Source organism: Mobula hypostoma, chromosome 2, assembly GCF_963921235.1.
Source record: "Mobula hypostoma chromosome 2, sMobHyp1.1, whole genome shotgun sequence".
NCBI classification, from domain to species: domain Eukaryota; kingdom Metazoa; phylum Chordata; class Chondrichthyes; order Myliobatiformes; family Myliobatidae; genus Mobula; species Mobula hypostoma.
In genome coordinates this window covers 20,704,281-20,730,759 of record NC_086098.1, presented here as the reverse complement: position 1 = coordinate 20,730,759, position 26,479 = coordinate 20,704,281, and the positions used below count along the sequence as shown (strand labels likewise).

At 41.7% G+C, this 26,479-nt stretch overlaps 1 protein-coding gene across 1 annotated transcript; it reads right to left on the bottom strand.

The window, feature by feature from the left end:
- Positions 1 to 3,890: 3,890 nt before the first annotated feature.
- Positions 3,891 to 25,902, bottom strand: LOC134338253 (gap junction Cx32.7 protein-like). Its single transcript, XM_063033970.1, has 2 exons — positions 25,748 to 25,902; positions 3,891 to 8,202 (listed from the first exon to the last, which is right to left on the bottom strand). Exon 2 carries the CDS (start codon positions 8,185 to 8,187, stop codon positions 7,285 to 7,287), a length of 903 nt encoding a protein of 300 aa, XP_062890040.1. The 5' UTR covers positions 8,188 to 8,202; positions 25,748 to 25,902; the 3' UTR covers positions 3,891 to 7,284.
- Between the last annotated feature and the right edge of the window lie 577 nt (positions 25,903 to 26,479).

Below are 26,479 nucleotides of genomic sequence, written 5' to 3'. Positions count from 1 at the left end.
ATTGATGCAGCTATAAAGGTGGCAAGACAGTGGCTATATTTCATTAGGAGTAAGATGAGATTGGGTTTGTCAACTAAAACACTGGAAAACTTCTACAAATGCACTGTGGAAGGCATCCTGACTGGCTGCGTCTCAAGTTCTGGTATGGGGGGAGGGGGGTGGCCAGGGCTACTGAACAAGATCAAAATAAATTGCAGAAACTTGTAACATTAGTCACCTCTATCATGGATACCGGCCTCCATGGTGTCCAAGACATCTTCAGGAAGTGGTTCCTTAGGAAGGTGGTGTCCTTGATTAAGGATCCCCACCACCCAGGACATGTCCTCTTCACATTGTTACCATTAGGAAGGAGGTACAGAAGCCAGAAGGCACACACCCAGTGATTCAGGAACAGCTTCTTCCTCTCTGCCATCTGATTACTAAACGGACATTGAACCCATGAACACTCCCTCACTACTTTTTTATTTCTGTTATTTTGCATTACTTATTTTAACCTAACTATTTAATAGACACATATATACCTAATGTAACTCAGTTTTTTTCCTCTATATTTATGTACATTGTATTGCATTGTACTACTGATGTAAAGTGAACAAATTTCACAACAAAAACTAATGGTATTAAATCTGATTCTGATTCCAATTAACAAGGCATTTTTGCACTCGGCTCACTGAATAATTTTTGGTTTTCGCATCATTTTCTGTAAACTCCAGAGGATGTCGTGTGTGAAAATCCCAGGAGATCAGCAGTTTCTGAGATACTCAAACCAACCGCGTGTAGCACCAACAATCTTTCCATGGTCAAAGTCACCTCGATCCCGTTTCTTTCTCTTTCTGATGTTTGGTCTGAACAACAACAGAACCTCTTGACCATGTCAGCATGCTTTTCTGCGTGGAGTCGCTGCTGCGTGACTGGCTGATTAAATATTTGTATTAACGAGTAGATGTACAGGTATACTTAATAAAGTGGCCCCCACGTGTATGTAAGAATTTAGGATTGGAACTGGTTACGGCAAGACTGCCTTTTATGCAGATTGCACTGAAACATCTTTTCCTCGTAAATTCAACTTGCTCTCCTGCATCAAGTATGCAATGCAGATTTGTAACTAATCTGGCTTTCACAGCGACAATGAAGAAATTGACAAGTGATGTATCAAATCACTGTTTACATTTGTGATTTTTATCAGCATCAGTACCCTGATCTTTCCCTGCAGAAGCAATATACCTCCTACATTACTGGACTGTGTGCGGTAGGTTCCAGGAAACATTATTGAATATCAAATTGCTTGAGGAACTCAGGGGATAAATCAACATCTGTGGAAGGAAGTGGTCAATTGATGTTTCAGGAGACCCTTCATCTGGGCCAGATTGTTATTATCTGTTCCAGATTCCAGCATCTCTAATGGTTTGGTTTTAACCACTGTTATGTAAATTTAACTGGTTTAGCAAAAGGCATTACTTCCAGTGGGAACACATAGGAATCTATTTTTTGCTGTTACATGTTGTCTATTTCTTCCTTGAGAAACAAAGCCACATTTTCACTCCCAAAATTTCAAGTTTTACTTCTGCATCATCTGTTTTTGAGCTTTTACCTCCTGCTTTCTTTATTTTTTAAAATATAGTCATAGAATCAGAGAACATTACAGCATTGAAGCAAGCACTTCGGCCCATCTGCTCTACGCTGAACTATTAATCTGACTAGCCCCATCGATATACACTCAGATTATTGCCCTCCAAACCCCTCCCATCCATGTCCCCATCCAAACTTTTCTTAAGTGTTGAAATTGAAACCCCATCCACCACTTCCGCTGGTAGTTCATTCCATGCTGTCAGCACCCTCTGAGTGAAGAGTTCCCAATCGCAGAGTCGTAGAGTAATAGAGAAGTACAGCACGGAAACAGGCCTTTTGGCCCATCTACATACTGAAACCATTTAGACTGCCTACTCCCATCGACCTGCATCAGGGCCATTGCCTTCCTTGGCCCTACTATCCACGCACCTATCCAAACTCCTCTTAAACATTGAAATCGAGTTCGCATGCACCACTTGTGCTGGCAGCTCATTCCACACTCTCGCAACACTCTGAGTGAAGAGGTTTCCCCTCATGTACCCCTTAAACTTCTCACCTTTCACCCTTAACTCATGACCTCTGGTTGTAGTGCCACCCAACCTCAGTGAAAAAAGCCTAAATGAGAAAATCTGCAGACGCTGGAAATCCAAGCAACACACACAGAGTGCTGGAGGAACTCAGCAAGTCAGGCAGCATCTACGGAAAAAATCATAGCTGACATTTCGGGCCGGGACCCTTCATGACGGTCTTGGCCTGAAACATCAAGTGTACCCTTTTCCATAGATGCTGCCTGATCTACTGAGTTCCTCCATCATTGTATGTGGAAAAAATCTGCTTGCATTTACCCTATCTATACCCCTCATAGTTTTGTATACCTCTGCGAAATCTCCTCACTGTCTTCTATGATCTAAAGGATATAATCCCAACCTATTCAATCTTTCCTTATAATTCAGGTCCTCCAGACCCTGCAACATCCTTGTAAACTTTCTCTGTACTCTTTCAACCTTGTTTGCATCTTTCCTGTAGGTAGGTGAACAAAACTGCACACAACACTCCAAATTAGACCTCACCAACGTCCTATACAACTTCAACATAACATCCTATCTCCTGTGCCAAAAGCTTTCTTTACAACTCTGTCTACCTGTGATGACACGTTCAGCAATTTGTGGACCTGTATTCCCAGGTCCCTTTGTTTTACCACACTCCTCGATGCCATACTGTTCACTGCGTAAACCCTGGTGGTCTTACTGAAGTACACATCCTCACACTGGTCTGCATTAAATTCCACCTGCCAGCTGATGCAGATCTCTTTGCAAGCCATGATAGCTTTCCCCACTGTCCACCACACCCCCAATCTTGGTGTTATCCACAAATTTGCTGATACAGTTGGCCACGTTATCATCCAGACCATTGATATAGATGACAAACAACAAAGGACCCAGCATCAATCCCTGTAGCATTCACTAGTCACGGGCTTCTCCCACAAAGTCAATGTCTAATCCAATTTACTATCTCATCTTGAATGCTGAGTGACTGAACCTTCTTGACCAGCCTCCCATGCACAACCTTGTCAAATCCCTTACTGAAGTCCAAGTAGACAACATCCACCGCCTTGCCTTCATCCACTTTCCTGAGAACTTCCTTGAAAAACGCTATAAGATTGGTTAGACATGACCTATGACACACAAAGCCATGCTGACTATCCTTAATTAGTCCATGATTAAGTTCCTCTTAAACATTTCATCCTTCCCCCTTAACCATGATCATGAGTTCTAGTGTCACCAAACCTCGGTGGAAAAAGCCTGCTAGCATCTACCCTGTCTGTACCCCTCATAATTTTGTATACCTCTGTCAAATCTCCCCTCATTCTCCTACACTCCTAGGAATGAAGTCCTAACCTATTCAATCTTTCCCCATAACTCAGGTTCTGAAGTTTTGGCAACACCTTTGTAATATTTTTTGTTCTTTCAATCTTATTACTGTCTTTCCTGTAGAACAGTGACAAAACAACACACAACACATAATACTCCAGTTGGAACTGATCCCTAATTTGTTGCTCTTACATGTCAAACAACTAAATATTCTTTGTATTATTTTTCCTTTCTTTCTGATCTCTAACTACCACAGAGCTTTTCTGATTTCTTTTGCTTGTAATTTTTCAATGAACATAGTATTTCATTCTATTTTGTTTTATTAATTTAAATGTTTTTCTCCTGAAATGTTATTTGATATTGTACATTGATTTTTTTCATGGCTGGTCGAATGTTTATTCGGGGTTTTTTTATTTCCTTTTAGCCTGGGCCATTATTAACTTTTCTTCTCATCTCCAAGGAAATGCAGTGAAAATACTTTATACTTTATTGTCGCCAAACAATTGACACTAGAGCGTACAATCATCACAGCGACATTTGATTCTGTGCTTCACACTCCCTGGATTACAATTCGGTAGTAAATATGTAAAATTTAAATTATAAATCATAAATAGAAAATAGAAAAGGGAAAGTAAGGTAGTGCAAAACAAAACCGAGAGGCAGGTCCGATATTTGGAGGGTATGGCCCAGATGCAGCTCAAATGCGGGCTGAATGTAGATCTTCCTGGCTATAACTGAAATCCTGATGATGTAAATATGGTGCCTTATTACTACCTAGTTAGCAAGACGATTGTGTCTCGGCGCTGTAGATATATAACATGATTTTTATTGATCCACACTAACAACTATTGCCTTTTGAAAAGATATTAATCCATCATTTGTAAACAACATTCAAATAAAGATAAACTAAACCTATTTCCTTTGCAAGCTATTTCCATTGCAAGCTATTTCCTTTCTCGTGTTCCTCCCTGTTTCAAGTTCTCATCCACTACATTGTACATCAAAGATTTGGATTATGGAATAGATGGCTTTGTGGCTAAGTTTGCTGACGATACGAAGATAGGCGGAGGGGCCGGTAGTGCTGAGGAAACGGAGAGTCTGCAGAGAGACTTGGATAGATTGGAAGAATGGGCAAAGAAGTGGCAAATGAAATACAATGCTGGAAAGTGTATGATTATGCACTTTGGCAGAAGAAATAAATGGCAGACTATTATTTAAATAGGGAGAGAATTCAAAGTTCTGAGATGCAACGGGACTTGGGAGTCCTCGTGCAGGATACCCTTTAGGTTAACCTCCAGGTTGAGTCAGTAGTGAAGAAGGCGAATGCAATGTTGGCATTCATTTCTAGAGAAATAGAGTATAAGAGCAAGGATATGATGTTGAGGCTCTATAAAGAACTGGTAAGACCTCACTTGGAGTACTGTGGGCAGTTTTGGTCTCCTTATTTAAGAAAGGATGTGCTGACGTTGGAGAGGGTACAGAAAAGATTCACTAGAATGATTCCGGGAATGAGAGGGTTAAACTATGAGGAACGTTTGTCCGTTCTTGGACTGTATTCCTTGAAGCTTAGAAGAATGACAGGGGACTTCATAGAAACATTTCGAATGTTGAAAGGCATGGACAGAGTGGATGTGGCAAAGTTGTTTCCCATGATGGGGGAGTCTAGTACAAGAGGGCATGACTTAAGGATTGAAGAGCGCCCATTCAGAACAGAGATGCAAAGGAATTTTTTTAGCCAGAGGGTGATGAATCTATGGAATTTGTTGCCATGGACGGCAGTGGAGGCCAAGTCATTGGGTGTATTTAAGGCAGAGATTGATAGGTATCTGAGTAGCCAGGGCATCAAAGGCTATGGTGAGAAGGCGGGGGAGTGGGATTAAATGGGAGAATGGATCAGCTCATAATAAAATGGCGGAGCAGACTCGATGGGCCGAATGGCTGACTTCTGCTCCTTTGTCTTATGGTCTTATGGTTGAATGACATTTGAACTTGAATTGAATTGAACTGAATTAAATCATATTTGCAAAGAATTTATGGCAAACTAATAGCTAGTATAATAACGAATCTATCTAAATGTCCGCCAGAGAAAGCAGGATCTCCCAGTGGCCACACATTTTAATTCCACATCCCATTCCCATTCTGACATGTCTATCCACGGCCTCCTCTACTGTAAAGATGAAGCCACACTCAGGTTGGAGGAACAACACCTTATATTCCGTCTGGGTAGCCTCCAACCTGATGGCATGAACATTGACTTCTCTAACTTCCGCTAGGCCCCACCTCCCACTCGTACCCCATCTGTTACTCATTTTTATGCACACATTCTTTCTCTCACTCTCCTTTTTCTCCCTCTGTCCCTCTGAATATACCTCTTGCCCATCCTCTGGGTCACCCCCCTCCCGTCTTTCTTCCCGGACCTCCTGTCCCATGATCCTCTCGTATCCCCTTTTGCCTATCACAAGGTTAGACAAGCATTATTTTTATGTCTATGATTTTAATTAATTAACAATAGTTAATACATTTTAAATATATATAGTGTTTACATTTATTTTTAATAGTATTTAGCTTTTATATTATAAAAATCAATTTAAAATCAGAGATGATAAAAAAAACAGTAAAACAGACCTTCAGCAGCACAAGTTAGCTGTGTCAAGCAGGGGGACTGGTTGTCTAGATGAGGGGTTCTCAACCTTATTTATACCATGGACCCCTACCATTAAACAAGGGGTCCATGGACCCCAGTCTGGGAACCCCTGGTCTATCACCTTGTCACCACAATGAGTGGAGAGGCGGTCCAATCCACTCACTGTATGCTCAGGGAACCAAGGCTTCAAATCAATGGGAGCTGGGTGGCTATGCAAGGTAGGTAGGAGAGCAACGGAATGATCTGGCCAAGTGGTTCTAACACACTCAGATGGTAAACCTCAAGGTAGACACCTCTATAAGTCATCAATAATATCCCTTTACATAATGGTAATCGTACACTTTTAGCTTGGTCAAACAGCAGTTTTAAGATTGTTCTCATGCTCATCACCATTTGAACACAAGTAAGCTGGAATGATTTTAGCACAAATCTACACCTCAAATTACTAGCATGGATATGATAACATCAGGGACCTTAATAGAAATCGAGCTACTGTGCATTCTGGATCAGTCATCTCCTGAAGACATTGATAGAGCACTCTGGCATATTTGTTGTGGCAGACTAAACTACTTGATATAATTATAATGAAGGCAGGACAGTAGCTTTGTGGTTAGTGTAACGCTTCCCAGCACCAGCTATCAGATAACCAAGGTTCAGTTCCTGCCGCTCTCTGTAAGAAGTCCATGTATTCTCCTTGTGACAGCATGGCTCTCCTCCAGGGGCTCAGGCTTCCTCCCACATTCCAAAATGACATATCGCTTAGGGATGGTAAAGTGTGGCCATGCTTTGTTGCCTCCACTTGTGGGCTATCCCCAGCACATTGCAAAACAATGATGCAAACAACGCAGTTCACCGTATGTTTTGATGTTTCAATGTACATGGTCAAAGAAGCTAATCTAATCCAATCTGTTTTCACACTACTTATTTTAATTTAACTAGTTAATATACATATATATATATATATGGTAATTTAGTTTTTTCTATAGCTGTCATATATTGCATGTACCGCTGTCTCAAAGTTACCAAATTTTACAACGTATGCCAGTGATATTAAACCTGATTCTGATTCTGATTTTGATCTAATCTAAGTCATTTTACATTGCTGAGATGCCTTTTACAAGATTGCACCTATTGTTACCTTTCCAAATGAGTAATTGGTGCTAATTCAGCTACCTACTCCCTGGATTAAAGGCAGATAATTTATTGCTCACTTTGTTTTCCTATGCTCTCTTTATTTTCGTTACCACACTTTTCAATCCCATAATTAATGGTATTCTGAGACTTGGGATCCTGGCTACTGCTTGCTTCGGAACCATAAAGCTTCAGTTTAGAATCGGGTACAGCTACGTCTGCAGAGAACGTTGTTTTATCAAGAGATTCAACAACAAACCGGGGATGGAGGTGTTTTAGATGCCTCTTTTGTGTTGAAATGGTTATTTGCTTGAAAACAAGGTAAACTATTTCAATTATATTTAGAAGCAGGGACAGACAAGCCACAGCCAGCATGAAAAGGATGAAAATGGTCTTCTCTGTTGGACGTGAAATGAAACAGTCTACCACATGAGGACAAGGATCTCTATTGCACGTGTATCTGGGACCCAAGGAGAATCCATAGAGATACCACTGACCTACAATGAAACCGATTTCAAACAATATTTTACACAAAACATGTAATATGTAGGTGAACAGTAGGATTCCTTGTATTTTTACTTTTCCTTGATTTATAATGTACTTTGATGTCTTAACTTTTCTGAAGATGCCTGCAGATTCGTCAGCTAATTTGCATGTTTTTCTCTCTAAGTGGATAACATGTAACACGTGTCCAAGATATAACAAGGTCGGCGTTGAAACGAATATGATCTGAAGAACCCAAAAGCGAATGTGGGAAATGGGAAAAGCTTTGTCATAGCAGACATTTTCACAACCAGGCTGTCTTGTGTTGCATATGAAGCCGGACTGTTCATCTCCCCAAACTCTCTCAGCAGCAGCCCCAAGCAATAGGATCCTGAAGATAAATAACACAGTGAGCCAGATTTTCCCGACCACTGTAGAGTGCGTCTGAACTTTGTCCAGCAGTCTTCCAAGGAAAGTCCAGTCTCCCATTGTTCAGAAATATACCTGCCAAATTAAACATAGACACAATTGAATGCAGAACACATCACCTGAATTATTAATTGAATGGTAATACTGTATTTTTTCTTATAACACTTGGGGTGAATTTCTACAAGATTTGTCTGATTCATCTGTCATATCATCAACAGAAAAGCGATGAAAGATTTAGAAAAAAAAACCATACAGGATGATAAATGAGAATAGACTGTTAAAATTCGGCTCCAGGAACATTTTCAACTTAAGGCTTGAAATCTTATTATATTATTTTACAATTAATATATAACATTTAATGTATGTCAAAAACAATTGTACTGAATTAAACATAAAAGACAAAAATTTAAGGAGAAAGTGCTACTGTTCCCTTTTCACTTCTTCAAGTCCTTGAACACTTTACACAACCCTGTGAGAGAATCTCATTATAAAGGTAGCAGCAGCTTAAGAAGGCAGCTCAGAATCACCTTCAGCGTGGAAATTAAGTAGGGGCAGGTAATAATTCCTGCTGCTGTTTATAAAAGTTTGTACATTCTCCCCATGACCACTTTCCTCCCACAGTCCAAAGACCTACCTCTGTATAATTGGTCATTATACATTGTCCAGTGATTAGGCTAGAATAAAATGGGGAGATTGCTGGGCCGTGGGGCTCAAAGGGCCGGAGAGCCTATTCCATGCTGTATCTCAATAAAATGCTGGTTGCCATGGTGATGACCACATTCCATAATAGAATAATAAAATTGCTGGCAATTGAGCTGTTTTACCCCACCTACAAATGCATATGAATAGTCCTCTATGGAACGTATTCACCGGCCTACCTTGTAATATCCCCATTTTTCATAAATAATTGAACAACTACACTGTTTGAGCTACATTGTGGTGGGCTTCTTCAGGTATGTTAAACCCAGCATTGATTTTAGGATCTGCATGTAGTTCATTGAGTCGGAAGCATATTCCAAGAATTGTGGTCACTTTATGACATTCTGGGTGTATATTGTAAAAGAAGTGACATTTGCTCTCTGCTTGGGATAAAAGATACATTCTTTGGCTTGCTTTTATAGGTCTGTAGATAGAGGAGGTTGATCCAACCTGCAGATTGGAAGGTTACAGGAGGGAGGTAGCCTCGGTTATTTTTTTTCCCTCCCAAAAATTTGCAGTCATTCAAAGTCAAAGCCAATGTTATCGTCCTATGTACAAGTGCAACGAAACACTTCGTTGCAGCAGCATTGCTGGAACATAGCATCATTTAAGCAGCATTCACAAGCAAACATAAAAATATCATACACAATATTTACAAGAAAATACACAATTAGAATAAAAAATCCATTATAGTACAAAAAGGTCAAAGGGATCATGGTGTTGCTAAACTTTAGAGATTGGGGTTTTTTTCTCATTAGTTCAAGAACAGAATGGTGAGGGGAAAAAACTGTTCTTGAACCTGGTAGTGTGGGACTTCAGTTTTTTGTACCTCCTGCCTGATGGTGCCCATGAGAAGATGGCACAGCTCAGGTGGTGGGGATCTTTGATGATAGCTGGTGTCTTTGTGAGACAGTGTCTGCTATAGATACTCCTAATGGTGGGGAGAGGTGTGCCTGTGATGTATTGGGAAGGAAGTCACTACTCTCTGCAACTTCTCATGTTCGTGCACGTTCGAATTGCTGTACATGGTGCAACCTGTCAGGATACTTTCAACAACACTTCACTAGAGTTTTGTTAGAGCAGTTGGTGACAAGCCGAACCTCCTTAACCTCCTAAGGAAGTGTGGTAAACCATGTATATATGTTGTAACTCGGTTACCTGTCTGGACACACACCTCTGCTGACTGCCCCTGTGGCTCCTCTGACTGCCCCTGTGGCTCCTCCCACAGAGTCCTGTATAAAGGTATTCGCCTTGCCCCTCCCCCTCAGTCCGGGGGCAGACACTCACTGTGGAGGTCGTATTGTACAGCGAATAAAAGCCTTTCAGTATTTTACCAAACCTCAGTCTTTTGGAGTAATTGAAGGTGCTTCAGGAAGTAAAGGTATTAGCACTGTTTCCTTAATATGAAATAGATCTGCTAGCCCTGGACTGGTCATCCGATATGTTAACGTCCAGGGATTTAAAGCTGCTGACAGAACAGAACTTATTCTTTCTGGACCATGGATTACTACAGACAATTGTGAATACATTATATACAGTTGGAAATAATTTGGAAGATGTATAGCTCGGGTGGTGGATGGTTGGGTTAAGTTGTTTTCCAATCTTGGCAATTTACTTGCAGATGTTTCATTACCATACGAAGGGACATCATCAGTGTGCTGTTGATTGTGGTGTCTTCCGATTGCTTGGCCTTTATATACTTATCAATCAGCTAATTGGTTGCCATTTGGAAACTCAGTTGTGATGTGGGGAGGAAATCTTGTCAATGATTAGTTGTGTGGCGTACTTCATGCTTTGTGGTCTGGAATTCTGCCTCCTTTGTAGGCTTGTGACTTCATGTCATCAAGGTGGGAGTAAATTTCCTGTTACTTAATATTAATTTTATGGCTCTACAATAAAGTCTTCGTCAATTTGAGGACACCCTATACCAAAAGAATTGATCCATTTAAAAATATTCAGCTCATTTCTGACCAATATGTTCGTATCAAACTTGGCTTAAACATTCCACAAAGGCCAAACTACCTGTCACTTACCCTCAGAGAATAAAAAGTCTGAGGTAAATTTATCAGAAATTGCCTCATTTCTACTGGAAGTTAAAAGGCAGCTTTTAATTTTATTTTGTCTGTTTTCAGAAAATGACAAAAAACAAATTCAATCTGCACATCAAACAGGTAAATGAAAGACAAAGGGCCACAGGAGAATTAATGTCAACGTTCACTAGTGTTTTTTTTAAACGTCTATTAAAATTAAGTACGACAGAAGCTGATGTCTTTGTAACTGCTTCATTGAAATTGGATTTTTTTTTTCAAGCTTGAGTAATGGTCCAACTGTAAAATGGTTTGGAAATGTGTCAAGTGCAGTAGATGGAGTGGAACAATAGACAAACAAATGTGATAATATACTATACAAATGATAAAGCAGACAATATCTTCCAGGGTTAAACTAGTCAGATTGTGACAGTGAGAGCCATAACACAGTAATGGAAACTTTAAGAGATATTTAATCCTTTGGGGGAAAATAAAAGAATTGTAAAGAAGTGAAAAGTGAAGCAACAATATCCATAGATTCAACTGCATTGTAAACAGCAGCACTACTGATTAAAACAAAATCATAGAACATAGTGCATTGAACATACAGCATAGTACAGGCCCTTTGGCCCATAATGTCATACTGATTTTTAACCTTCTCCAAGATCAATCTAACCCTTCCCTCCCACATAGCCCTCTATTTATCTATCATCCATGTGCCTACCTAACAGTCTCTTAAATGTTCCTGATGTATCTGCCTCTAACTCCACCTATACTCACTGCTGTGTTAAAAAAAAATCCTGCCTCCAACATCCCCCCTATATTTTCCTCCAACAACTTCAAAAATACATTCACATGTATTAGCCATTCTCAACCTGGGAAAAAGTATCTGGCTGTCCATTTGATTTATGCCTCTTATCATCTTGTACACCTCAATCAAGTCACCTCTCACCCTCCTTCACTCCAAAGAGAAAAACTCCAACTCACTTGATCTTTCCTCAAAAGACATGCTCCCAAATCCATGAAATCACCTCTGCACCCTTTCTAAAGCTTCCATATCCTTTCTATAATGAGGGGACCAGAACTGAACACAATAGTGGTCTAAATATTTCTTTATGTATGTATATACATATATGTTTCTCTAATTGCTCTGAAAGTCTTTAACTGCTTTTTCAAAGTCTCTGTCTTTCCACCTCCAACTCATCAACCTCGTTGTCAGGTAGCAACCGGGAGGAACAAGGTCTCATCGATCAATTGGTGCAATAATCTCAAAAACCTGATTCATCTATTGATTATCATTATATCATATCAGGGAATGTTCAATGATATGTTGGTCTGACTTTGCTCGGGACATACAAGACACATAATTGGAAAAGCAGAGGAGCCAGCAATCATCTCATCCTTTCACCAGCAGTGGTAGTGTCCCTTCACACCAAGGCTGCTTTCAAATGAGACCCAAAATCAGCCAGAGTCCGAACTTCAAAACTGGATTCAGTAGCTAATGCAGCGACTGCACTGAGCATATCTCCACCTCCTGCATCCCTTCTTTCCATAGACAAGGAAGCAGCCATTCCCATTTGGGAAGGGTTAGATTGATCTCGGAGAAGGTTAAAAATCAGTTTGACATTATGGGCCGAAGGGTCTGTACTATGCTGTACTGTTCTAAGTTCTATGTTCAATGCACTATGTTCTGTGATTTAGTTTTTAATCGGTAATGCTGCTGTTTACAATGCAGTTGAATTCCCATTTGGACCGTGGGATTAATGGATTTGTGGCTGAATTTGCCAATGATACAAAGATAGGTGGGGGAGTGGGTAGTGTTGAGGAAACAGAGAGCCTGCAGAGAGACTTAGATAGTTTAGGGGAATGAGCAAAGAAGTGGCAAATGAAATACAATGTTGGAAAGTGCATGGTCATGCACTTTGGCGGAAGAAATAAATGGGCAGACTATTATTTAGATTGGGAGAGAATTCAAAATGCAGTGATACAAAAGGACTTGGGAGTCCTTGTGCAGGATATCCTAAAGGTTAACCTCCAGATTGAGTTGGTGATGAAGAAGGCGAATGCAATGTTGGCATTCATTTCTAGAGGTGTAGAATAGAAGAGCAGGGATGTGATGTTGAGGCTCTGTAAGGCACTCGTGAGACCACACTTGGAGTATTGTGAGTATTTTAGAAAGGGTATGCTGACATTGGAGAGGGTTCAGAGAAGATTCACGAGAATGATTTTCCAGGAATTAAAGGGTTACTGTATGAGGAAAGACTGGCAGCTCTTGGGCTGTATTCCCTGGAGTTCAGGAGAATGAGGGGGGATCTCATGGAAACATTCCAAATGTTAAAAGGCCTGAACAGATTAGATATGGCAAAGTTATTTCCCATGGTAGGGGAGTCCAGGTCAAGAGGGCACGACTTCAGGATTGAAGGACATCCATTTAGAACAGAAATGCAGAGAAATTACTTTAGTCAGAGGGTGATAAATCTGTGGAATTTGTTACCATGAGTGGCTGTGGAGGCCGTCATTGTGTGTACTTAAGACCATAAGACAAAGGAGCAGAAGTAGGCCATTAAGGAAGAGACAGATGGATTCTTGATTAGCCAGGGCATCAGAGGGTATGAGGAGAAGGCAGGGGAGTGGGGATGAGTGGAAGAATTGCATCAGCCCATGACACAATGGCAGAACAGACTCGATGGGCTGAATGGCCTCTTTCTGCTCCTCTAGCTTAAGGTCTTATGGTCTTAAGTACAGAATTCAAGCTCCTGAAGAATTACAGTATGTCTTCACAAATGTAATGATATGCATGCCTATGTCACAATAGTGCGAACGGTCCATACATGCATTTTAATCCTATGTTATAAAATGGAGCACTATAGAAACTGGAAAAAAGGTTGAAAGGGACGTAATTGAAAAAGAGAACCAAAGCTAGCAGTGATGGAGCAATTAAAAATGCAGGATGAATGGAAAACCAGAAATGGAATGCAGGGAGTTCCAGGGTTGACAAATGCTGCTGAGGCATTACTGGGGGGGGGGGGGTTATCCCCTTCTGGTTCAGGAGACTGATGGTTGAGAGGTAATAACTATTCCTGAACCTGCTGGTGTGAATCCTGTGGATCCTGTACCTTATTCCTGACGGCAGCAGCAGGAAGAGAGCATGTTCTGCAAGGCGGGGGTCCCTGATGATGCATGCTGCTTTCTTGCAACAATGCTCCATGTAGATGTGCTGAGTGGTGGGGAAGGCTTTATGATGGACTGGGCCATATCCATTACTTTTTGCAGGATCTTCCATTCCAGGGCATTGGCAATAGTATGGGGTGTCAGGGAGGGGTAGCAGCTCTGGTGGGGGAACATGTCGTGTCCTTTTCAAGTCGGTTAGTCCACCTTTGGTCCCCACCTGGCACTTAGCTCTCACCTATGGCTCCCCATAGCTGTTTGCATGCAACAGCGGCCACACTCCGGGCAACGGCTTCGACAAGGCGACTAAACCAGTTGAGGGTAGCCGATGGGTCTCAAACCCTCGGTGAAATAGGGAGTTGTCTATCCCGGCATGTGAAGACAGACTCCAGCGGATTGAGCAGACAAGACCAATGGAAGGTCCAACTGTCAAGAAGGCGGTCTCTGCAAGCGTCGTGGAACATGTAGAGCAGGATAAGACACAGAAGACATCCTGGTCATCCACTGCGCCTAGTTCCATCTCCAGCCATCTCGACTCCGTCTTGCCACTGGATCCAGATGGAAATTGGGAAGAGAGAGTGAGGCTGACGCTGCACAACTCTCCCTCACTTAAATCCAAATCACGCGCTAGTCTCGACACCATCATAATGGTGTCGAGGTCTTCATTGACGTCGACGATGGATGAACACAATTAGTGTTTCCATACCAGGCTGTGATATAGCCAGTCAAAACACTCTCCACCACACATCTATAGAAGTTTGTTAAAGTTTAAGATTTCATGCTGAATCTTCGCAAACTCCTAATGAAGTAGAAGTGCTGCTGAACTTTCTTCATGGTTGTACTTACGTGCTGGAATAGGGAAAGATATACAAAACCAAGAGACTGAAAGTGAATAAATAGGGAGTTACAAAGAAGACAATTCCTATTAGGAGGAGAAGGGGTGAATGAGAGAATAGAGCTGAGAAGGTAAGTGATAAGTGATAAGATCAAACCTATCTGCCATCCAAATAGAAATTGGTAAATTCTCCATAATTTTGTTCCTATTGGTTTTCATCTTAATGTAAGGAAAATACCCCAATATTATAAAATGACAAGCCTCTGCCCACTTGAATGGCACTCCCACTCAAGGGCTGGATATGGAGTTAGATTGGGATTCAAGCTAAGATAATTTATCCAAGCCCATTGTCTATGCTCCTGGGATCTCTAGTTCCTTGGTCTCCGAGTTCTTTCATTTCAGCATCCAAGCCTGACTACTAGTCTATTCCATAATCCCTCATCCCTGGTTTCTGGTCTCTGGTCCCAGGCCTGGTCCAGTCACTCTATCATTGGACATACTGTGTTGGGAAATGTATGGGCATGCACTTTGGTTGAAAGAATAAAAGTATAGAATATTTTCTAAACAGGGAGAAATTCAAAATTCTGAGGTGCAAAGGGACTTCGGAATCCTTGTGCAAGGTTCCCTGAAGGTTTACTTGCAGGTTGAATTGGTGGTGAGGAAGACAAATGCAATGTTAGCATTTATTTTGAAAGGACTAGAATATAAAAGCAAGGATGTAATGTTGTGGCTTTGTAAGGCACTGGTGAGTCCTCACTTGGAATATTGTGAGCTGTTTTGGGGCCCATTATCTTATAAAAGGTGTGCTGACATTGGAAAGGTTGAAAAGAGGCTCACAAAAATTAATTTGGGATTGAAAGCTTACAGGAAGAAGGCAGGAGAATAGGTTTGAGAGGGAAATGGATCAGTCATGATCAAATGGTGGAGCAGACTCGATGGGTTGAATGGCCTAATTCTGCTCCAATATCATATGGTCTTATGGACGCCAAAAGCCTAGGCTTGTGAAGGATCCTGGATATCCCTGACCAGCTTCAGGAATGTTAGGCATGTCAGGATCCCACCCATCCTTTCTATTCAGAATGTAAGTACAGGCCAATGATAACTTTCAACGAAATGCTACTATACACTATACAGTATATTATTTTAACATTTTAATTTTCATCAAATTTCTAATTTCACACTCCAGTAGTTTGAAATACTGTCACAGGCAAGTTGCAGCCACTACATCCAATGTTCCCTGTGGTAGAAATGCCAATACACTTTACTTCCATTTCCTCCTGTCTGGTTCCCAAAGGACACACTCTTCGAAAACTACATTCCTGTTTTTTTATTAATCAACTAATCCCAACTTCAAGGCGCTGGTCAGTTTCTTCTGGTACTGTAGCTGCTTATTTGTTGCAGCAACATTGAGATTTTTCTGTTCTCGGAGGTGGTCTATTTCTTGAAATACGTCCATCTCTGCACTCTAACCCAAACAAATGAATTGGGGTTATGGTACACTCTGAGAAGGTGGCAGAAGACCTGACTTACTTGCTTACTTTACATTACACTGCTGTCATTTAGGGCAACAATGATGGTCCTCCATCTCTGTTGGTGTTCAGGACTCCCTCCATCACGTCAGTAGCTTCTTCTCAATTTTCACTGTTGTCAGTCAAACAAGTCCTGGGTGGAGACTCAGGAATACCGTCACACTCAGATGTAGAAGGAATCTTCATTGCTGTTTCTGTAACAATTTTGATTTACCAATCAGGGTTGTTAGCCCTGATCTGAACCCCTAAATCCGGGGGACCGATGGACCACTCTTCGTCTGGCCTCATCCCTTTGACCTGTTTGGCACGAGCGACCCTACTGTGAGCCAAAGCATAATAAAGCCCTGACTCCAGCCAGCCTAGCTCTCCGGATCATTGAAGCACGCAAGCCTCCAAACCACAACAAGTTTGTGGTCCTCTTGGAGGAGAAGATTTGGCACATCAATGTTTTTCTTTTGATAGTTGTTCGTTCCGGCTGTTTCAAAGAGAGATTGCATTCCAGCTCCCTTAAATGCTATTTTGTATCCCATGTTACAGCTGCTTAAGTAGTGTTTTCAAAGTGTGTTCTCCAGGCTCATTTGCTGCTAAATGATGTTTGTCCAGTGCTTCTGGCAATCAGCAGTGAAATCTGGTACTGTGCTTTTGTGGTATACTTTATGCATCACTTAGTCTGGATTATTCTCAGACAATATCAGGCAGTGGTGCCAGATCTGACCCCGCAGACATGATGAACTAATCTGTTAAGCAATTCACTCATTCCAAAAATCTCAGGCTGATGTGCTCATTCTAATTCTGGATATCACTGACTTAATTCTGCTGCTACCTGTGACATAAACCTGTTGCTCTATTAACACCAGAAGTGTGATTACACATGGAATTACCTCCATATGTCCTGTCTACATTTTTTTCAGCCCTGAAGTCATCTGTTTCGGAACTGCTACAAATATTTATTTCTACCCCGGGTGGCATGGTGGAGATGCATCTCCACCAAAGGAGGTGCTAGGAGCTCCTTCCTTCTCCCAGCCTGCACGTCGCCCTTGTAGCACCTGTTTAGCTCCTGATCAGGGTCATGTGGAGCCATGGGAGCAGGTGGTGGATGGTCATATGAGCAGCTGGTGGATATCGCTAGTCCTGGTTATGTGATCACTGACACCAGGCAGAAAATCTCTGAAGAGTATTGATAATGACTGGTGTCGCCCGTCTTGTAAAGACATTTCCAAGAAGAAGGCAATGGCAAACCACTTCAGTAGAAAAATTTGCCAAGAACTATCATGGTCATGGAAAGACCATGATTGCCTACATCATGCGACATGGCACAAAACGAATGAATGAATGAACAAACAGCAAACAGGGTAAACACTTCAAGTAAAGGTGGAGCAGACTCGATGGGCCGAATGGCCTAATTCAGCTCCTATGTCTCATGGTTTTATGAACAGGATGTTTCCTATAGTTGGGGTATCTGGGTCCAGAGGGAACAGCCTCAGAATACAAGGCCATCCCTTTAGAAAAGAGTTGAGGAGGAATTTTGTGATAAACCTGTGGAATTCATTGCCACAGACAGCTGGAGGGGCCAAGTTTAAGGTGGAGTTTAATATTTTGTTGATTAGTAAGTGCCTCAAAGGTTACGATGAGAAGGCAGGAGTATGGGGTTAAGAGGAATAATAAATCAACCATGACGGGATGGCAGAGCAGACTCGAATGGCCTACTTTGCTTGTATATCTTATAGTGTTGTGGTCCTATGATATCTTGAAGTAATGAAAACTATTAGCAATGTGCTTTATTACAGAGTTGCTGCAGCATAAAACGGTGCGAGGAGTGAAGCTTGTCATAGAACATAGCACTTATATAGTTGTTTGGAAAGATATATTAATTCACAGGTATCAGGCATAGTATGTCTATTAAATGGACTTTCAACTTTCTAATGTTTAAGACAAATTGCCAAAGTTATACGTGATCGAGATGTAAATTTGTGTTAGTTCATGTATTTTGCTGGATGTTATTTATTCATGGCTAACATAACTATAATACAAAGAATGCAACTAAATACTTTGATATTAACACTTTTTCTTGTAAAATTTATGGTAAATGATAACCACAAACAATGGATATGCAAGTGAAGGCGGAGTTGAGTCGAGGCATATTTGGGGCAAAGTTGGGGCGAGTGGAGCAGAGGAGAGGCAGATTCGAGGCCCATCCGCCTAAACTGAGAGTGAGGTTTGATCGATCTGGCCGCCAGGCTGATTTGAAAAGGTCGGGTATGGGCCAAAACATGGTGGCAAGGTCCAGGCCCAGACCGTATCGCTGTGACAGAGTCTGGGTCCTAGTACGAGGAATGACGCAATGTTTGGACGATTTAAACACCTGGCCAGATGGATTGAAAAGTCAAAGTGACAGGGCAAGTGTGAAAGGTCAGGCTGGTTCTGCTTGCTGCTCTGCAACGTTTATTTGGTTCTGTACCGAACTGAGGCTCAGTCTGTGGCTTGCTCCGGATGATCCGGGCCCTGAGTCTGTGGCTGTTCCAGATGATCCGGGCTCTGAGTCTGTGGTGTGCTCCGGATGATCCGGGCCCTGAGTCTGTGGCTGTTCCAGATGATCCGGGCCCTGAGTCTGTGGCATGCTCCGGATGATCCGGGGCCCTGAGTCTGTGGCTGCTCCGGATGATCCGGGCCCTGAGTCCGTGGCTGCTCCAGATGATCCGGGCTCTGAGTCTGTGGCTGCTCCAGATGATCCGGTCTCTGAGTCTGTGGCTGCTCCAGATGATCCGGGCTCTGTCTGTGGCGTGCTCCGGATGATCCGGGGCCCTGAGTCTGTGGCTGCTCCAGGTGATCCGGGCCCTGAATCTGTGGCGTGCTCCGGATGATCTGGGCTCTGTGTCTGTGGCGTGCTCTGGATGATCCGGGCCCTGTATCTGTGGCGTGCTCCAGATGATCCGGGCCCTGTGTCTGTGGCATGCTCCGGATGATCCGGGGCCCTGAGTCTGTGGCTGCTCCGGATGATCCGGGCCCTGAGTCCGTGGCTGTTCCAGATGATCCGGGCCCTGAGTCTGTGGCGTGCTCCGGATGATCCGGGGCTCTGAGTCTGTGGCTGCTCCGGATGATCCGGGCCCTGAGTCCGTGGCTGCTCCAGATGATCCGGGCTCTGTCTGTGGCGTGCTCCGGATGATCCGGGACCCTGAGTCTGTGGCTGCTCCAGGTGATCTGGGCCCTGAATCTGTGGCGTGCTCCGGATGATCTGGGCTCTGTGTCTGTGGCGTGCTCTGGATGATCCGGGCCCTGTATCTGTGGCGTGCTCCAGATGATCCGGGCCCTGTGTCTGTGGCGTGCTCCGGATGATCTGGGCCCTGTACCTGTGGTGTGCTCCAGATGATCTGGGCCCTGTGTCTGTGGCGTGCTCCGGATGATCCGGGCCCTGTATCTGTGGCATGCTCCAGATGATCCGGGCCCTGTGGCATGCTCCAGATGATCTGGGCCCTGACTCTGTGGCGTGCTCCAGATGATCCGGGCCCTGTATCTGTGGCTGCTCCAGGTGATCCGGGCCCTGAGTCTGTGTACTCACTTTTGTTCCGAATGCTATTTGCTTACTTGTTACTGATATTGTTTGCATGATTTGTTTTTTTTCCCTCTGCACATTAGATGTTTGATGGTCTTTTTTATGGGTTCGTTGGGGTTTCTTTGTTTTGTGGCTGCCTGTAAGGAGATGAATCTCAAGGCAGTATAATGGAAATATACTTATTCATTAATCAAAACTTCTCAAGGTCATAAAATGTCACTACATATTATACCCAATCCAAGTATTTTTTGCAACATGGATATATTTTCTTTTCTGCTACATAATTACTGTTACTCTCCATTTGCACACTAGCGAGATTTCAGTCTGTTGTCCATTTGACCAGGCAGCTATTGTTTATTTACATATGCAGTCCATCCCATGAGAGGTCAGGTGAAGGTACACAGTTTGCAAATAATTCATGAATGACAGAAGAAACTTACGTAATCACACGTTAATTTTTGGATTATGTATATTGCATGCCTAAACACATATTCATGGAGCTGCAGTCATATTGATATTAGACATTGCAAGTGCTGTGAGATGCTGCAAGACGTGGAGGTCCTAGCAAATGTTCTTAAATAGCTAGTCAGCAGAAATGGGTATATAGGAAAGGTAAATGAATTTTAATGTTTATGTGAAGATAATTGAACACAGAAGAAGAAGTGTTATGTTTGTTATAATAAAAAGAGATTTAATGATTTAAAGATCGGCTTTACTTGTCACATGAACATCAAAACATGCATTGTTTGCGGCAATCAGTGATCATTTTGCTGAGTTGCTATGCTGCCAGCGCCAACATAACCTGCCCACAACTCACCAACCCTAACAATATGTCTTTGGAATGTGGGAGGACACTGGAGCACCCAGGGGAAACGCATGCAGCCACAGGGTTAATGTACAAACTCCTTAAATACAGGTGTAAAGCATTGTGCTAACTGCTAACCTACCTACCATGTCAGATATCAGTGAAAGCAAATCTGGAATACTGTTTACAGTATATAGTATTACTCTTCTTTTTTAAGAACAGGTGCTAATTCAATAGAAGCAATTCAAAGAAGCCTTAGTAGACTAATACCTGAAATAGCAGGTCATCTTCCAAGTAATGGGTAAACAGGCTAGTCTTGGATCCACTGCGAACTAGGAGAATGACAAGGGACTTGAGTGAAATATAGAACATCCTGGGTGATTTTGACAGATGGGAAGTGAAAAGATGTTTCTCATGCAGAAAAACCTGGAACTAGGGTCACTGTTTCAAAAAAGAAGGAATCACCCATGTAAGATTGGGATGAGGTGATTTATGTTTTCCCTCAGAAGATCATGAAACTTTAGAACACTCTTCTTTAAATTCAAGATTCAAAAATTCAAAGATTCAAAGTGCATTTATTAGCAAAGTATATATGCAGAATACAACCCTGAGATTTTTTTCTTCTCACAGGGAGCTACGAGAAAAAGAAAACTATCAAACCCCCAATGCACTAAAAAAAAGAACTAATGGCGCAAATAGCAAAAAATGAGTGAAAATGTAAAACATCAAATCACAAAGTCAACAAAACAAAATGGCAGTGGATGCAAAGTCTCTGAATATTCAAAAGGCAGAGCTAAGAGTGTACTTGATAAGCAAGAGTGAAAGTTATTATGGGTAGATAGGAATGCAGTTAAAATCAGAACACCCACGATCTTATTAATTGACCAATTCAGCTGAGCAGAGTAACCTGCTGCTGCCACACTTCAGTCACTTGTTGATATGTTGATAGCCTTCATGTCTGAAGTGCTTGTGCAAAGTTTGTCTTTCTATGTATTGCTAAGATCAACAAAGAGGAAAGTAGGTCACACAGGCAGAAGCAAGTTTACTTTTGCCAAGCTATTAGAAACTAAATCTACCTGTGTTTTTGTAAAGTTCTGTTTGTACAGAAGACGTTGGTGGGATTTACTCAAATGAAGGATGAGCAGATTTCTGACCCTGATTCTGATGCATTTTTCTAAGTGTCTTCTCACCATCACAATCTCCAAGTGATCATTGGAGAAGTGGGATACCCAGCCTAACTTTCAGATTGAAAATCTTCATTTTGCTTCATGCTAAACCAGTGGTTCCGAGCATTTTTTAATGTTATGGAGTCTTACCATTAACCAAGGGATCCATGGACCCCAGATTCAGAACCCCTGCCCTACATGATCACAGTTATAATGTGCCACTCTTTAAAGGTCATAAGGCACATTTGTTTACATGTTTGTGATGGACTACAAAATTTCAAAAAGGCAGTGTTTGTGTTGTGTTTGAGGCACAAATAATGCCGAGTGTTACAACACACAAAGTGCTGGAGCAACTCCAGCATGTCAGGAGGTATCAATGGAGGGAAATGGACAGTTGATATTTCAGGTCGAGACCTTTCATCTGAACTGTAACATGCCTGTGACGTATGTCTCAATTGCACAACCATTGTTGCCTAGTGGCACTAAAAGAGCTTGAAAAAGAAACAGCACATAGTACAATTTTAAATCATGTTTTAGGTAAGTGTAGAAATCGCAGGGCTCCTAGCAGAGAAAGTTAAAACATACTTTGCCACAGGTGAGGTACCAGAGGATTAGGAGATAGCTAATGTTGTTCTGCTGTTTAAAAGGATCGAAGGATAAACTAGATAATTATAGGCCTGCGAGCTTGACATCAGTAGTGCGAAAGTTATTGGAAGGTATTCCTAAGGTTCTGAATATATAAGTATTTAGATAGATTAGGAATCATCAACATGGCTTTGTGCGTGGTAAGTTGTGTCTCACAAATCTTACAGAGTTTTTCAAGGAAGTTACCAGAAAAGTTGATGAAGGCAAGGCAGTTGATGTTGCCTACCTGGATTTTAGCAAGGCATTTGACAAGGTCCCACAGGAAGGATGGTCAAGAAGGTTTAGTCGCTTGGTATTCAAGATAAGGCAATAATGGATTTGACATTGGCTTCATGGGACAAGCTAGAGAGTGGTACTAGGTGGTTGCCTCTATGACTAGGCCTGTGACTAGTGGGTTGCCACAGGGATCAGCGCTGGGTCTGTTGTTTGTCATCTATATCAACAATCTGTACGATAATGCAGTAAAATGGATCAGCAAGTATGTAGATGACACCAAGATTGGGGGGTGTAGTGGACAGAAAGGAAGACCATCAATTGTTGCAGTGAAATCTCGACCAGCTGAGCCAAAAAATGGAAGGTAGAATTTAATGCAGACACATGTGAGACGTTGCACTTTGGGAGACCAACCAGGGTAGATCTTACACCGTGAGAGGTAGGGAACTGAGAACTGTGGTAGAACAGAGGGATCATAATTCCTTGAAAGAGGTGTCACAGGTTGAGGAAATTTACAAGGATGTTGTCAGGATGTTGAGGAGCTGAGTTATAGGGAAAGGTTGGGTTAGGATTTTATTCCCTAGAACGTAGAAGATTGAGAGGAGATTTGAAAGAGGTATACAAAATTAAGAGGGGTATAGATAGGATAAATGCAAGCAGGCTTTTTCCACTGAGCTTGTGTGAGACTACCACTAGAGGTCATGGGTTAAAAGTGAAAGGTGATATGTTTAAGAGGACACGAGGGGAATCTTCTTCACTCAGAGTGCAATAAGAGTAAGGAATGAGCTGCCAGCACAAGTGGTAGATGTGGGTCTGATTTTAACTTCTAAGAGAAATTTGGATGGATACATCGATGTGGGGGGGGGGCGTATGGAGGGATATAGTCTGGATGCAGGTCAAGTCCTGAAGCCTCTGCTACCATTGTTCTCTGAAAGTTGCAGGAAGACAGGGTGGTGAAGGCTTTTGATACGCTGGTCTTTGTGTCTCTATTCAATTACCCCATGCCTTATTCATGACTGTACTCTACTTCTCCATTATGATACTTCATTCTTTAATACCAAACATCTCATGTTTGCAGTTTTTAATTGGTCTTGCCCCAATAGAAAAATACATAAACAAACAGCCTAACTAGAGGAGTATAATGTGCTGGTATTCTCACATCCCACAGTTATAAAGATGTCATGGTGTATGGTCTGCGTTAACGTTAACCTAACAATAACTTAACAAAGTATGCAGTGTGATTCATCACTACAATGGCATCAGCTTGGCATCTTTATACAAGAGCTCCAGTTGCTGAAGAACAAAGCTGACATGTTACCACCAGAGATCCTTTTTAAAGTTGTTTATGTTTTGAGAATGTTAATGAAAAGCTGACATTTCTGCCAAGAAACTGAAAATAAATCCATTGCCCGGTCAGTTGTGTGATTGCACTCACAGTTTTATCAGCTCAGCCAACCTTAAGACTCATCTAACATTTGGATTCAGGTGAGCAGAGGACTGTATGTAAGTGTGAATGCATTGCTTCACTCTTAGGGTCAGAGAATGATACATGTATCTTAGAAGACCTTTTACTTCTTCTCTCCAGCCTATCACTTCACCCTGGGTCCCTCTTCTTTCCCTTTCTCCTACGGTCATCTCTCGTCTCCTATCAAATTCCTTCTTCTCCAGCTCTTTACCTTTCCCACCCACCTGGCTTCACTGATCACCTTCCAGCCAGTCTCTTTCTTCTTGATTTTGATTTTGGAGTCTTCCCCTTTCCTTTTCAGTCTTACGGAAGGATCTTGCCCAAAACGTCGACTGTTTATTCATTTCTATAGATGCTGCCTGAGCTGCTGAGTTCCCTCAGCATTTTCTGTGTGCTGTCTGAGAAGACAGTGCTGACATCCTCCCTCATTAAGCAATGGTCTCAAAGTTCAAAAGTCAAAGTTCAAAGTAAGATATATTATCGGAGTATATGCATATCACCACATACAGCCCTGGGGTTCTTTTTCCAGTGTGCATACCTTACAAAACTATTGAACAGCTATTGTAAACAGGATCAATGAACAACAAACTGTGCAAAAATAAATAAATAGCAATAAATAATGAGAGCGTGAAATAACAAGATAAAGGGAGACCATTGGTTGTGGGAGTAGCAGAAACAGAATGAATGTGCTCTATAATGGGATGAGCAGTACATTTCACATTAGGCTCATCTAAAAGTGATTATATGCACATGGTTTGATCTCCAATCAGTGATGAGCGGCCTGATTTTGCTTAGGATAACGGTAGGAGTGCCTTCTCGGGGAGCCAGAGTTACAGGCAAGGGGAACAGCTAAGAGTGATCAATATCCTTTTATTTTTCTTGGTCTCTGTCCTTCACAGTTTAACTGACTCAGTATCTTCCTGTTTTTCCAGGCAGGTTTTAAAGTTAGCTTGTATATAAACGTATGAGGTCAGCATGACACATTTGAAGTGTTATGGAGTTATAACATAAACATAAAGGAAGGCTACTATCATTCTGTAATTGAAAATATCTTGTGTGGTTCCATTTTACATTTCACAACTGATATTTTCCACTCATTAAATAAAACCAAAATCATCAGATGTTTCACTTCATAGTTATAAATAAGGTTATTATTACATGTTAATTCAAATTTCATAATGTATCTATTTATTACAAATTGAGGGTCAGTTGTAGCACCCCCCCCCATTAAATTGCCTGTTGTCACTAACAATTGCATCTTGCCCCCAACGACTCAATATTTACAGGAAAGAAAAGCAAGTTAGCAAGAACTAAAACAAAATAAATGCACTACAAATTTAAATTGTCAAAACGGTTTATTAAAGGTATATCCATTTTTCTTACATTTGGAACTTTGCATCGTTTTCCTGTGTAGAATCTGGAATTCCAATCTGCTCTTTTCCACAAACCGAATGACAATAGTATCCAGGAAAGAAACCTGTTCTGTTATGATCAACAAATGCCAACTGAATCACTTACCTGTTTTAAGTAGCACCAGACTGAAAAAGACAATCGGCTTAGAATGGCGAAGAAAGTTTTTGAGAGGATGCAGCTGCTCACGGAAAATGTGAAAAGAACAGGGTATTGCATAAGAAACTCAAATGTTTACTGTTCAAAAATGTTCTAAGCGCAAAGTTTGTTTGCTTCTCTAGAGAAATCAAGGTTACATTCTTGCTTATCTATACTGCTAGTGCATATTAACTGGACATCTGTTCCAATAAGCATGTAATAATAATTCTATTTAACAACTGAAGAGTGAAACATCTGATGGGTTTGGTTTAATCTAATAAGCGGAAACTATCAGTTGTGAAATATAAACTGGTGTTATAGTTACTGTAGTTGCTGAGTATGCCACATGAAAGTGAATCTTGGGACTGTATGTGGTGACATATATGTACTCTGATAACAAAAGGGTTATAAACTCTCAAAGTTCAAAGTAACTTCTGTTATGAGTACATATATGTCATGGGCACTGGCTTCTCCAGCACTGAGGACCTCTTCAAAGATCAATGCCTCAAAGAGGCGGCATCCATCATAAAAGACATTCTGCTCCCCCACCCCACCCAGGACATGCCCTCTTCTCATTACTACAATCAGGGAGCCTGAAGGCACACACTCAATATTTTGCAAACAGCTTCTTCCTCTCCACCATCAGATTTCTGAACTGAACATGAACACTAACTCACTATTTTTGCTCTCATTCTGTACTAC